This window comes from Bos mutus, chromosome 5, assembly GCF_027580195.1.
Source record: "Bos mutus isolate GX-2022 chromosome 5, NWIPB_WYAK_1.1, whole genome shotgun sequence".
Lineage (NCBI taxonomy): Eukaryota > Metazoa > Chordata > Mammalia > Artiodactyla > Bovidae > Bos > Bos mutus.
The window spans coordinates 109,420,684-109,433,593 of record NC_091621.1 but is presented as its reverse complement, the minus strand read 5'-3'; the positions used below and the strand labels follow the sequence as shown (position 1 = coordinate 109,433,593).

The window sequence follows — 12,910 nt, the reverse complement described above, 5'->3', positions numbered from 1 at the left end:
GCATGATGTATTCTTCATATAAGTTAAATAAGCAAGGTGACAATATACAGCCTTGACATAATCCTTTCCCAGTTTGGAACCAGTCTATTGTTCCATGTTCGGTTCTAACTTTTACTCCTTGATCTGCATACAGATTTCTCAGGAGACAGGTAAGGTGGTCTGATATTCCCATCTCTTTAAGAATTTTCCACAGTTTACTGTGATCCACACCATCAAAGGCTTTAGTGTAGTCAGTGAAGCAGAAGTAGATGTTTTCTTGGAACCCTCTTGCTTTTTCTTTGATCCAGTGGATGTTGGCAATTTTATCTTTGGTTCCTCTGCCTTTTCTAAATCCAGCTTGAACCTCTGGAAGTCCTCGGTTCACGTACTTTTGAAGCCTAACTTGGAGAATTTTGAGCATTACTTTGCTAGCATGTGAGATGAGTGCAATTGTGAGGTAATTTGAACATTCTTTGGCATTGCCTTTCTTCGGGATTGGAATGAAAACTGACCTTTTCCAGGCCTGCAGCCACTGCTGAGTTTCCCAAATTTGCTGGTATATTGAGTGCAGCACTTCCACAGCATCATCTTTCAGGATTTGAAATAGCCCAGCTGGAATTCCACCTCCTTTAGCTCTGTTCATAGTGATGCTTCCTAAGGCACACTTGACTTCACACTCCAGGATGTCTGGCTTTAGGTGAGTGATCACACCATTGTGGTTATTTGGGTCATGAAGATTTTTTCTGTACAGTTCTTCTGTATATTCTTGCCACCTCTTCTTAATATCTTCTGCTTCTGTTAGGTCCATACCATTTCTGTCCTTTATCGAGCCCATCTTTGCACGAAATGTTCCCTTGGTATCTCTAATTTTCTTGACGAGATCCCTAGTCTTGCCCATTTCTATTGTTTTCCTCTGTTTCTTTGCATTGATCACCTAGGAAGGCTTTCTTAGCTCTCCTTTGGAACTCTGCATTCAGATGAATGTATCTTTCCTTTTCTCCTTTGCCTGAGTATTGAGTTTATATATATGAAGGATATAGGACAGTGCCCGATAGGTATAAATTATTCATAGTTACTACCACCTCTAACCCAGGCACCACCCTCTGGAGGCCTTCAAAGTCAACGTGAGTGCTGGTTATCAAGGGCAAGGAGCTGGTGAAGTTGGGCCCTGGGCAGCATTGTGGATCCAGAGGGCTGATGGGTGCCACGGGCAGTCATTCAACATTTAATAGTTCTGATGTTAATAGGGGCTTCTCTGGTAGCTCAGTGGTAAAGAATCCGCATGCCAATGCAGGAGATGTGAGTTCAACCCCTGGGTCAGGAAGATCCCTGGAGAAGGAAATGGCAACCTACTCAAGTATTCTTGCCTGGGAAATCCCATGGCTAGAGAAGCCTGCCGGCAACAGTTCATGGGGTCACAGAAGAGTCAGACACAACTTAGCGGCTGAACAACAATGTGTTAATAGGGCCTGGAAGTGTCCTGGATGCCACCTCCCTCATTCCTGGGCTCGTAGATGTTAACCCTCTCTCCTCGCAGGGGTCCAGCTCAGGCTTTGGAGCCTCTGCTGGAAGGACAGGAAGAGCTCTTGGGGGTTCCTGGGAGCAGCCAGGAGACCGGATTCCGGAAGGCATAGGAAGCTGGAGGGGACAGCAGGCTCTGAGTGCCAGCCTAGCAGCAGGATGTCGTAAGGAGGGCGGGGGACCCACAGAAGCTTCAGACAAGCCGCTGCGTGCAGAGAGCCGATGGGAGAAGGGTGAGGTCGCTGGAAGCCAAGGCCAGGCACCCACGGGGCAGGGGCAGGGCTGGGGGTGATGGGGGATGAGGACTGAGGGACAAGGATTGGGGAAGAGCACCTCCACCCCAAGCCCGTCTCCAGGTGAGCTCCACGAAGTCGCTGGCTCTGCCTTTTAAGGCGATGGTGGCTTCTGCCATCTCCATGTTCTCACTTGCTCAGAAATTTCCAGCAAGTATTTTCTTTATTCTTTTTTTCAGGAGGAATGGAATGAGGCTCCTTGTTTTGTCACCGCAGGATTCCAGAGAGGCCTGTATGGGGTTCTGGTGACAGGAAGCACAGACCTCCGGGGGCACTTGGAGACCGCTCTCCGTGACACGCACAGACACGGATCTCAGGAGGCCCGGACTGCTGTTCCGCCCACTGCGGGTCCACGGAAAGGCCTGGGGACCCCCATATGGGACACCCAGATGAACCCAAGCATTGATGAGTCCCAGAGATGCAGGGAACGTTTATTGAGCATCTACTATATGCTCACTCAGTCTCCAGACTTCCCCTGGAGAGTTGCTTCCTTTGAGAGCTCAGATCTGAGCCCCAAAGCCTCGTTCCCACCTCAGGGCCTATGTGCCCACTGGTCTCTTTGAGTGGGGCATGTTCAGCCCTTAGAGCTCCACGAGGTTGGATCCGATGTACCCTCAGGTTTCAGAAAGGCCTCCCCTGCCCCATCTCTCTCGATCCCTGTTTTATTTCTTTACAGCATTTAGCACTTCTTTTTTAAAAATTAATTAATTGAAGGCTAATTACTTTATAATATTGTTGTGGTTTTTGCCATACATTGACATGAATCAGCCATGTGTACATGTGTCTCCCATCCTGAACCCCCCTCCCTCTTCTTCTTTTAAAAGTGCATTTAGGGGAGTTCCCTGGCAGTCCAATGGTTAAGATGCCATGCTTTCACTGCCGAGGCCTGTGTTCAATCCCTGGTCAGAGAACTAAGATCCCACAAGCTGCACGGCACAGCCAAAAAAGCATATACTATGAAAGTAACGTTCTCAATCAATGTCTATAATATAGAGCCCTTTCACTAACCAATGTGTGTGTGTGCGCGCGTGTGTGTAAGTCGCTTCAGTCATGTCTGACTCTTTGTGACCCTATGGACGGTAGCTCATCAGACTCCTCCGTCCATGGGATTCTCCAGGCAAGAATACTGGAGTGGGTTGCCATGCCTTCCTCCAGGGGATCTTCCCAACCCAGGGATCGAACCCATGTCTCCTTAAGTCTCCGGCATTGGCAGGCAGGTTCTTTACCACTAGTGCCACTTGGGAAGCCCCTCATAATCCAAGACTCAGCTCAAAAAGTTTTACAACCCAATAGTAAATATAAGTTTCCAATTTGAATGAAGAGTAAAATATACCAGTCAGGACCCTGACCTTACAAAACGGTAATATTCAAAAGAAGCTCACAGTTTAGAGGGGCTTCCCAGGTGGCCCCAGTCGTGAAGAACCTGCCTGCCAAGAGACACAGATTCAATCCCTGGGTTGGAAAGAACTCCTGGGGGAGGAAATAGCAGTCCACCCCAGTATTCTCGCCTGGAGAATCCCATGGATTGGAGCTACACAGCACGCACAATTCAGAATCATCCTACTGTTTTTAGATCCACAGCAATTCTTTTTGTAGTAATTGGATTTACTAACAGTATCGTAATTCTAAAGAACACGTTAAATCCTGTGTGTATGCTCAGTTCTGTCTGCCTCTTTGCAACCCCATGGACTGTAGCCCACCAGGCTCCTCTGTCCCTGGGATTTTCCAGGCAAGAATACTGGAGTGGGTTGCCATTTCTTCCTCCAGGGGATCCTCCCAACCCAAGGATTGGACCCATGTCTCCTGCATTGGGAGGCAGATTCTTTACCACTGAGCTACCTGGGAAGCCCCAAGTTATATCAGGGATCTCTAAATTCTGGAATCAACTAACAAATGCATTAATCAACTACAAGCAAGTATTAGCCCACATCTATCACCAATGACTCAGACGTTTCTTTCGAATCATTTGACTATTTCATTTTCAAAGTTCTGAAAAGGCCAACAGACCATACAAAGATTTCTTTAGGCTCCTGCTTAACACTGACAGCTTCCGCAAACTTCTGGCCTTGATTCAGAGCCAAAGCATCCATCGCTTCTACTATCTAAATAATAAACCTTAGCAGACCAGCGTTTTATTTTTTTTACTCTTTTAGGCTGTGAGACACAGCCTAGGATCTTATTTCCCCAACCAGGGATAGAATCTGTACCCCCTGCAGTGGAAGCGCGGTCTTAACTACTGGGCCACCAGGGAAGTCCCTCGTCACTCCTAAAACTGTCCTGTTTGCTCGTGTTTGCTGTCTGCCCTCCCCAGCTAGAGGATAAGCTCAAGAGCTGGGCCTCTAAGTTCAGCACGGCTTCCCCAGCACCTGTGTGTCTGGCGGGCACTCTGGGTTTCTTAAGAGTGAAGCTGATCCCACACACATGCGTGGGCTTACTGCTGCCCCTGGGAAGCCCAAATTCTCATTCTGACCACAGCTCCAGCCGTTCTGTGCACCCACTGGACCCACCTTCTGCACTAGGTCCCACAACCACCACTGCCAAGGTGTCTGTCTCCAACCAGCTGAGGCCGAGGTTCAGATCTGTGATTTGGGAGGTGCCCAAGATCAGTCCCTGGCCAGGGGCAGGGCAGAAACAAGGAGATGGGGACATGGGGATATGGGGATGGTCGGCAGACAGGGGCTCAGTCAGGCAAGCCTGCTCTTGAAGTCTCTGTGCACAGGTGTGGGGCCAGGAGGGTGCGGTCTGTCTCTGCTGTTGGGTGCATGTGTGGACGCCATCAGCCTATTCTCTGGACCCCACATCCCCAGTCATCCTCTACACCTGGGCAGATTCCTAAAAGGGAGTGAGGCCCAGCCAAGACATCTCAAACCAACAAAGCCTTTCCAACCTGGGCTGGATGGGCAGTTAGGCTCCAGGGCTGACATAAGGTCCGCGGAGGCCCACAGGCTCAGAGGCAAAGGGCAACTGGGGTGGGTGAGGGGACGAGGTGGGGCCTCAACCATCTCAGCACCTTCCCCAGAACGTGACTGGAGAGGAGCTTCTGCAGCGACAAGACCAGGAACCCAGCTCCCATGCTCTGGTTCTGCCAGAGCTGCCTGGGGGCCTTGGGGCAGGTCCTGACCCTCTGGCTGTGGGCTTGACGCCGGGGACTATGGGGCATCTTGAAGAGCCCTGGTTGGGGAGGGAACTGAACCCCCTGCAAAGTCCAGAGTCCTGCAAGGCTGTCCCAACTGGGTGCTGCCCACTCTCGCCCCCTGGTGGCTCCAGCCTTGAGTGCAGCTCCCGCCAGTAAGGGCCCAGGTCCTGGGAAAACAGGTGCTGCAAGGGTAGCAAACTAGCAGAGGCTGGCTTTGAGGCCCACTGCCCTACTCAGCTCCGAAGGGACTCCAGGAAAGCTGGGCAAACAGATGGTGGAGGGCCCCAGACTTAAGGGTTCTTGCTCAGCCTCCTCTACCACAGAACCCACCCAAGCGTGGAGGGGGCAGGGGTGGGGGTGTGGGGGGGCATGTTTATTCAGAACCAGAGGCTCAACTCAGGCCGCCTCCAGTAATCCTGACACAGAACCCGCAGTGCCTTGGGTTAGATTCCTGGGTCAGGGAGATCCCATGAAGGAAATAGCAACCCACTCCTGGACTCTTGTCTGCAAAATGGCACAGGGGAGCCTGGCATGCTGCACACAGTCCATTGGGTCAGTCGACAGTGGAGCACACATGCTTGCTGGGCCAATCTTCCCATTACAACTCCTCCAAAGAATAGAAAACCAAGGCTCAGAGAATACCGGAACGCTGGCTGCCAAGATGCGGGGCAGGGATGTCAGAAGTGCGGGGGCTGTGGTCTCTGCCCTGCTTAGGTGGGGCCAAAGCAAAACATGCCACATAGGCAGATGATGTGGGCAGCTGGGATTGGAAAGGAGATGCTGGGATTCACTGCACCAAAGGGTGGGCGAGACCCCAGAGGCCAGTGCAGAGATCCAGGAACCAAGCTGCTCAACAGCCTGTTGTTCAGTTACTGTATGTCTGACTCTTTGCAACCCCATGTACTGCAGCACGCCAGGCTTCCCTCTCCATCTCCCAGGAGTTTGCTGACTGACCTGCAAGATGCCAGATGCTCAACAATGGTCAGCACAACAGAGGGACCGGAGAGAGACCAGAATGCACATAGGGTTTCAGTAGCATGACCAGCCAGGTGAGCCAGGTCAAGGCACTCAGCCCCCACCAACCCGTATTCTCATTCTAATGAAGTCGATTTTAATCACCAGGGCCTGCCACAAAGCAAATTCGTGTTCTGAGCCCCAAGGGGCCCTTCTGCTTGACATCCATTCTCTCCCACAGCCAGAACCTGGCTGATGGCTACGAAAGAACCTCAGCAAGCCCCAACTGGAATCCCTCCAGTGATCAGTGACTAAACCATGTAGCTGGACACTCAGCAGAGCCAGGGTCTGCCCTGCCAGTGGGTGACAATGACTCCAGATCGTGCACTGCCACACAAGCGACCCAGACGCCTTACCCAATGACAAACATTTCACACAAAGCTCACTCCCCAAGCTGCTGGCTCTCAACTTTTGCTTTATCTTCACCAGGCATGGGGCCACCGTGGTAGGGCAAACAGCTGGGGGGACCCAGGGAGCATGAGGGCCCAAGGGAAGCAGCCAAAACTGAGAAAGCAAAGTCAGAGGCAGATGTCACTGGAAAATAATTTTATTGAGATTCTACCAGCTGTACAATCTGTTCTATTAGGCCCCTTCTTCCTTTGCAATTCGGTCCTTCTTAAGTGGTCCCTGTGGAGAGAAAAGCAGCCAGGTTAGAGACAGAAGGCAGCAGTCACAACTTTCCCAACCCCAGTGGCCAGACTCTGGACTGGTCTCCCCTGCCCTGGCACAAAAGAAGCACCTTTTGTATCAGCACCACATGGGCAGGCTGACAGGTAACAGAAGCTGAAAGCCACCCCCACCCCAGCCTGAGGGCAGCAAGCTAAGTACTCACCATGAAGGCTTTCTTCTCCTCCACAGTCTGGAAGCGACCATGACCAAATTTGGAGGTGGTATCAATAAATTTGAGGTCGATCTTCTCCAGGGCCCGCCGTTTGGTCTGTACCAGCAAGGACTGTGGGCCAAGAGGGGAAGGTTAGAGAGCCAAGCCTTTGCCTGTACCACCTTAGTTCACAGCCCTTCATCTTAGAGGGATGAGGCAAGGATACAGATGAGGAATATATATATAAGCAAGCAACAAACATCTGGGCCAGGCCAGACAGGGAATCTTCTCCTCCTAAGACGTCAGGCATAGCGGTTCCTGCTTTTCCTCCCAACCAACTCCCCTAACAGAGCTCGGCACTCCCCGCCCAGCCTCACCTTGCGCAGAGTGAGCACTCTCTTCTTGGTTCCCACCACGCAGCCTTTGAGCATGACAAAGTCATTGGTCACCTCACCGTAGTGGACAAAGCCACCCTGGAAAGGAGCAAGGTCATCGGGTCAGCACAGATCAAGCATGAGGCTGTAGCCAGGTATGACAACACCCACGCCCTGGGCCTGCTGGGCCCAGGACAGCCACCTGACCAGAGCTGTTCTCAGAAGGAAGGCAGCAAGGAATACTTCCGCAGTCTGACTCGGGCACTGTGCCCAGCGCTCATTCCAGGGTCTCATCACTGCACAGCTGGCCCCACCCCGCACCAAACAGTCCCCACCACAGCTGGATGCTGCCCAGGGGACCAGTGAACTGTGGGTAAAAACTGATCCTGGCCCTTGTGGGAGGCCTGGGACTCAGGGAAATCCCCGGCCAGACCAGACAGGATTTGCAAGGACAGCTCCCATTACTCACCAGAGGGTTGATGCTCTTGTCAGACAGATCGTAATCAGTAGAGGCATTGTTCTTGATCAGTTTGCCGTCCTTGATGAGGTAGCCCTGACCAATCTTGTAGATCTGAAGGAAGAAATGAGCATAAATATTTGATTAACAAGAAAACAAGGCAGGGACTCAGGTTGACTGGAGGCAAGGACTGCCATTAGGGACAAATGATTCCCCAACTTGGGGGCAGGGTAGCCTGCAAAGGACTCTGGGAAAGCAGTTATGACCTTGACCCTCGTGATGGGGCGTCCCAGGCTTGCAGCAAAGAAAAGCTGCCTGGGCCTGAACAATGCCATCCAGGGAGATAAGGGATGGGGCCTCTCCAACACCATGGGACAGAAGAGGATAAATGAGGCTCTCATCCTCAACCCGACCAGAATCACCTTCAAGGATGGCACTTTACAAACCAGGACACTGACGAGTCACAACTGTGCCACCAGGCATGAGCAACTAAGTCCACGTGATGCTCCACCCAGTGGACTGATGACAAGGACCAGAACCCCACACAATCCCCAAAGCGGAGCCACTCTGCTCCCCTAAGGCTGAAGTCTCCACAGGGCCCCCACGTGCACCTCACCTTCTTGTTGATCTCAGTGCGGTGATGGTAGCCTTTCTGCCCAGCCCGAGCCACAGAGAAGGCCACCCGGGCAGGATGCCACGCCCCAATACAGGCAACCTTGCGCAGTCCTCGGTGGGTCTTACGGGGCAGCTTCTTGGTGTGCCAACGGCTGGTGACACCTGGAAGAGACACAGGCTGTTAACATGATGCCTAGCACCATGCCACTGGCCCTTTCGTGCTATGAATGCCCAACTTCAGTTCGTGGTACTTTGTCCAAAGAAATACAACACCTGACTGCAACAATCCTCTCCCTTACTATACCTCCATCCATCCAAGGTGATTATCAGCTTAGACATAACCCTTTTCAGCAACAAGTTCAGGTCTTAGAGAATCATCCCTGTACCAGAATATCACGTGGACCCAAGAGGATTCACGAAGCCCCGAGCCCAGTGTTTTGCAGTGTGTTTGAAAACCATTCACCCCAATCCCACACGCTGACCCAACCACCTGACCAGAGCTGTTCTCAGAAGGAAGGCAGCAAGGAACATTTCCGCAGTCTGACTCGGGCGCTGTGCCCAGCGCTCATTCCAGGGCCTCATCACTGAACAGCGCGGCCCGACATCATTCTCCCAGGGTAACCACAGCAACGCAGGCCACTGCAAAGCTCACCTTTGTAGCCTTTGCCCTTGGTCACCCCAATGACATCAATCATCTCATCCTGGCCAAACACTTGGCTCACAGGGACCTGCTGCTCGAGCCTCTCACGGGCCCAGTCCAGTTTCTCGGCCACAGTGCCTCCGTTCACCTGGACCTCCATGAGGTGGGCCTTCTTCTGGCGCAGAGGAAGAAGGCGCATCTAGAAAGGCACAGGGGATTCAGCGTGAGAGGACCGCAAGCCGGGCCAAACACCAAGAACCTTCCACCAACCAGCTCCCTGTTCCCGACTGGTCGTTTTGGCCAGTGCCTTTGGGGTATCTGCTCTGGTTTACCCTAGCCATCTAGCACGCTGTTAACTGCCAATAAGCCACTTTTTAAAAGAGCAGTGTAAGACTGCAAATACAAGCTATGAGGACCAAAATCCAAACAAAGCTTTTTAAAAGCTGCCCAGTGCTGTACTACTGAGCTACATTTAGTGGACACAGCACGGATCTGTGGTAACGTGGTCACCACTAACCACACAAGACTACTCTTCACTTAGAAATGACAGGTACACACAGGTTTAACAACTGGGTTATACCCAGTCTAACCCAGAAAACTAAAAGCTAAAGCTAATTCAACTCAAGTCAGCCTCTCAACACTATTTTCAGTTAGGTGCTAGACTACCTACGTAAGTTATGACTCACCAATTCCTTCAACCAGTTTTCCTAAAAACAGGTCATGGTTTTATCTAATTAAGATTCACTGGGGACACAGTGCCCTCTGCTGGTAACAAAAAACCCTGCGTGGAGCCACTGGATGCTTTCTCAAGCTACCCTGCATCCTCATATTCTGGCCCCAGGAACCCAGGTCTCAAGGCAGGGCCTTGGCTGGACTGTTGCTTTTAACAATCTCTCGTCCCCCAGGAAAATACATTTAAGGACCTGAAAATCTTACTGTCCCTAAAATCACGAGGTCTGGCACAAAACCAGTCTGAGCACAGAATCAATTCAGAAGATAACACAGTGCCCCCCAGAGCCACCGGTGACCATGTAGGCCATCGCCCTCAGCCGGGCAGCAGCGGGTAGTGACCCTCCTCGTGGCCCTGGCCAGCACTCACCTGGGTGTGGGCAATGACACGGATGACCTGACAGTACTTCTTCATGCTGCTGAAGTCCCTCTCAAGTTGCTTCTTGCCGTCTGCGTCCTGCCACTTCTTGCAGTATTTGGTGAAGGCCTTCTTCTTGGACTTATGCCTTCAGGAGCAGAGCAGAGTTGGGGAGGGGGCCCAGGTGCCAGCCTTCATCAGCCCTCCAACGGGTGAGGGGGAGGCACACAGGCACCGTGTGGGGACGGGGCTCATTGCCGGCTTCTAAGGAGCCTTTTCCACCGGCAAGCGGAGCCTGGATGGAGCTCATCGGGCAGAGCCGAGCGGAGCTGAGCAGAGGTCCACAAGGTTAATAATGAAACACGACATTCGGATACACAAATAAATTCTTGCTCCAAGTTAGCCATTAACCAGATCACACACCTGGGGTGGGCTGGGGTATCAGTTACCACTCTAAACAGACCCCCATACTTGTCAGCAACCTAAAGGATTGCCGAACTGAGGCAGCACCCGAGGTCAACACCAAAGGAAATGTCCCGGGACGCTGCTCCCATTGTTCCTGAGAACTGTTCTGCCCAAGAGGCGACTAAATGTGACACCAAAGCAGCTGCCCTGCCGCCGACTACGGAGCTGAGGCCCCACAAAGCACACAGCCCTTTCCCCTGGCCCAGCCCAGGGTGAGCCGAGCCGCGGCTCCCTTACCAGTTCTTGTAGAAGCGCCTTTTGCACTCGTCGCTGATATGCTCAGCAAAGATGGTCTTAAAGGTCCGGAGGCCTCGGGGTGTTTCCACGTAGCCCACGATGCCCACAATCACCATGGGCGGAGTCTCCACGATGGTCACAGCCTCCACCACTTCCTTCTTGTTCACCTCTGCAAATAAAGTACGTGGTCAAAGTTGAGTGGACTAGTGAGTCCCCACACGCGCCCTTCCAGGCCAGCAATCTGCTTCACAGGACGGGTCTGCAGAAGTCTGCACCTCTCAGGCCTGTCCTCACTGCAGACTGTTCAGCTGGCGCGCAGATATTTTCAACTCAATGAAAACCATCTGGACCCTACTCAACCACGTAAGTCTGGCTCCAGCTCTGGTCTGTTGCAGCCATCTCTAGAGACAAATTCCTTATTGCTTTCAGAATACAAGAATACTAAGTATAGTAAGGCAGTAACACCAGAGCCCAGAAACCGTTTTAACTGTCTAACACTATCTGTTTCAGTCATCAGTGCTACATGTTCTAGTCACTTTTCTACTTCAATTTCCCAGGAAAAAAATACTGCAATGTGCTGCCATTTCCTTTTCCAGGGATCTTACCGACCCAGGGGTCTCCTGCTTGGCAGGCAGGTTCTTTTACCACTGAGCCAGCGGGGGAACCTTTCTGTTCTTTGGCTCTTAACAAATTTACTCACCACGCTCCTTGACTTCATTACACCCCTCTGCCCAGAACAATGCCAGTCACCTGAACTCTGGAATACTAATCAATCCTAAAATATATTTCCATTCTGAAGTCCAGAAGTTCTGTTGATCTCGCCAAAGCCTGCTCCATTCTGACTGCTTGGCCCCATCTAGTCAACTCCAGCTCTCCCATCAGCTAGAAAGATGCAGCATGTACTTACTGGACCCTGGCCTATCGACCTCTCTCACAATGTGGGTCATGCCAGCCTTGTAGCCAAGAAAGGCAGTGAGGTGCACAGGCTTGGAAGAGTCATCCTTGGGGAAGCTCTTCACCTTCCCGCGGTGCCGGCTGCTGCGCTTCCGAGGCAGGAAGCCCAGGGACCCATGCCTGGGAGCAGAGAACTTCCTGTGAGACTAAGAGAAATAGAAGAACATTAGCACCTTCTGAGGAGCTTTGTTCCCAGAGGCCTAGGTTTTAGGAGGATTTCAAGCAATGACGACTCCATGCCAGCAACCCAGGTAATATATCTACATTCAGAATTAAGTTTAATTATTCGTAATCACACATCCAGAAGGTATTATTCAGTCAAACTTGAACATTTACTTCAACCCCTCACCTTGTAACTTAAAAACAAACCATCCCCCTTTTCCTCTTTAAGAAGACAAACACACAGCAGAGAGTCGCATTAAGGATCGCTTAACAAGCCTTACACTCAAGATTCTGATCATCATTATTGCCATTTTGCCCAGGGACTCCTTGTCAAAGGGCTGGGTGGTGGACAAAGATACTGAAGGATTCCCCATGCTCCCAACGGGAGCCAAACCGGAAAATGGTGGCCACTAGAATTCGACAGAGCCAAATCAGAACATGACAATCAGCACAGTGTCTCTGTCCGCCCGTCAGTAAGTTCATCATTTCTGGTTTCTGACAACTCTAGAGGCCAAAGGAGTTGTACCAACGTTCCCAGACGTTTCAGAATGAGGCCTCAACAACCCCTGTCCCGAATACCCTCTCCAGCCTGCCGGCCTGGATTTCTGAACCTCTTTAACACTAGAGCCAAACAATCGCACACAAGGTCCTCCTGCCAAAGGGCTCACGACTTGGATCTCAAATGCTGAGATAAAAATCTAGGAATAGTCCATGGTTTGAAAACCGTCGGGCCCAGGCCCCACAAGCCAAGGCCTCTAGCCAGCCGACAGGCAGGCCCCAAACCATCCTCAAGTCCCGGACGTTTTCAGGAAATAGACCTGGCCGCGGGTTCCGCTGAGTGCCCCGTGATATTACAGCAGAACCCCGGCGCCGGGTGAACCGAGATGGCGGGGATGTGCCGCGGATTCAGCCCTGCCACCACGACAAAGAGGAAGCCGCCATGACACTACATACCATCCCGCCGTCGGAAGCTGCCGGTAGAGGTCGGCCCGCGCGCCGCGCGAGATATATAAATCCTAGTCTGGCTCCGCCCCTTCCGGCGTGCGAGCGCGCACCCGCGGCAAACGTCGGGTCGCGGGGCCGACGCTGGACTCCATTTCCGCGCATGCTCGTTCTCGCCTTGCTTGCGTTCCGACCAGGGCGTCAGTTTGGTAGG

General features: G+C 52.0%; 1 protein-coding gene and 5 non-coding genes across 6 annotated transcripts; all 6 read right to left on the bottom strand.

Annotated features, from left to right (window-relative positions):
* Positions 1-3,739: 3,739 nt before the first annotated feature.
* On the bottom strand, positions 3,740-3,874 carry LOC138988047 (small nucleolar RNA SNORA2/SNORA34 family). Its single transcript, XR_011464391.1, has one exon. It is a non-coding gene; the product is annotated as a small nucleolar RNA SNORA2/SNORA34 family (small nucleolar RNA).
* Positions 3,875-6,474: 2,600 nt separating this feature from the next.
* Positions 6,475-12,876, bottom strand: RPL3 (ribosomal protein L3). Its single transcript, XM_005899449.3, has 10 exons — positions 12,709-12,876; positions 11,546-11,738; positions 10,639-10,807; positions 9,949-10,084; positions 8,862-9,048; positions 8,211-8,371; positions 7,607-7,708; positions 7,141-7,236; positions 6,776-6,895; positions 6,475-6,570 (listed from the first exon to the last, which is right to left on the bottom strand). The coding sequence occupies exons 1-10, from the start codon at positions 12,859-12,861 to the stop codon at positions 6,526-6,528; spliced, it is 1,362 nt and encodes a 453-aa protein (XP_005899511.2). The 5' UTR covers positions 12,862-12,876; the 3' UTR covers positions 6,475-6,525.
* LOC138988057 (small nucleolar RNA U83B) lies at positions 7,349-7,442 on the bottom strand. The gene has a single exon (XR_011464401.1). It is a non-coding gene; the product is annotated as a small nucleolar RNA U83B (small nucleolar RNA).
* Positions 8,709-8,802, bottom strand: LOC138988056 (small nucleolar RNA U83B). The gene has a single exon (XR_011464400.1). It is a non-coding gene; the product is annotated as a small nucleolar RNA U83B (small nucleolar RNA).
* On the bottom strand, positions 10,085-10,140 carry LOC138988060 (small nucleolar RNA U82P). Its single transcript, XR_011464402.1, has one exon. It is a non-coding gene; the product is annotated as a small nucleolar RNA U82P (small nucleolar RNA).
* LOC138988037 (small nucleolar RNA SNORD43) lies at positions 12,182-12,245 on the bottom strand. Its single transcript, XR_011464381.1, has one exon. It is a non-coding gene; the product is annotated as a small nucleolar RNA SNORD43 (small nucleolar RNA).
* Positions 12,877-12,910: the final 34 nt, after the last annotated feature.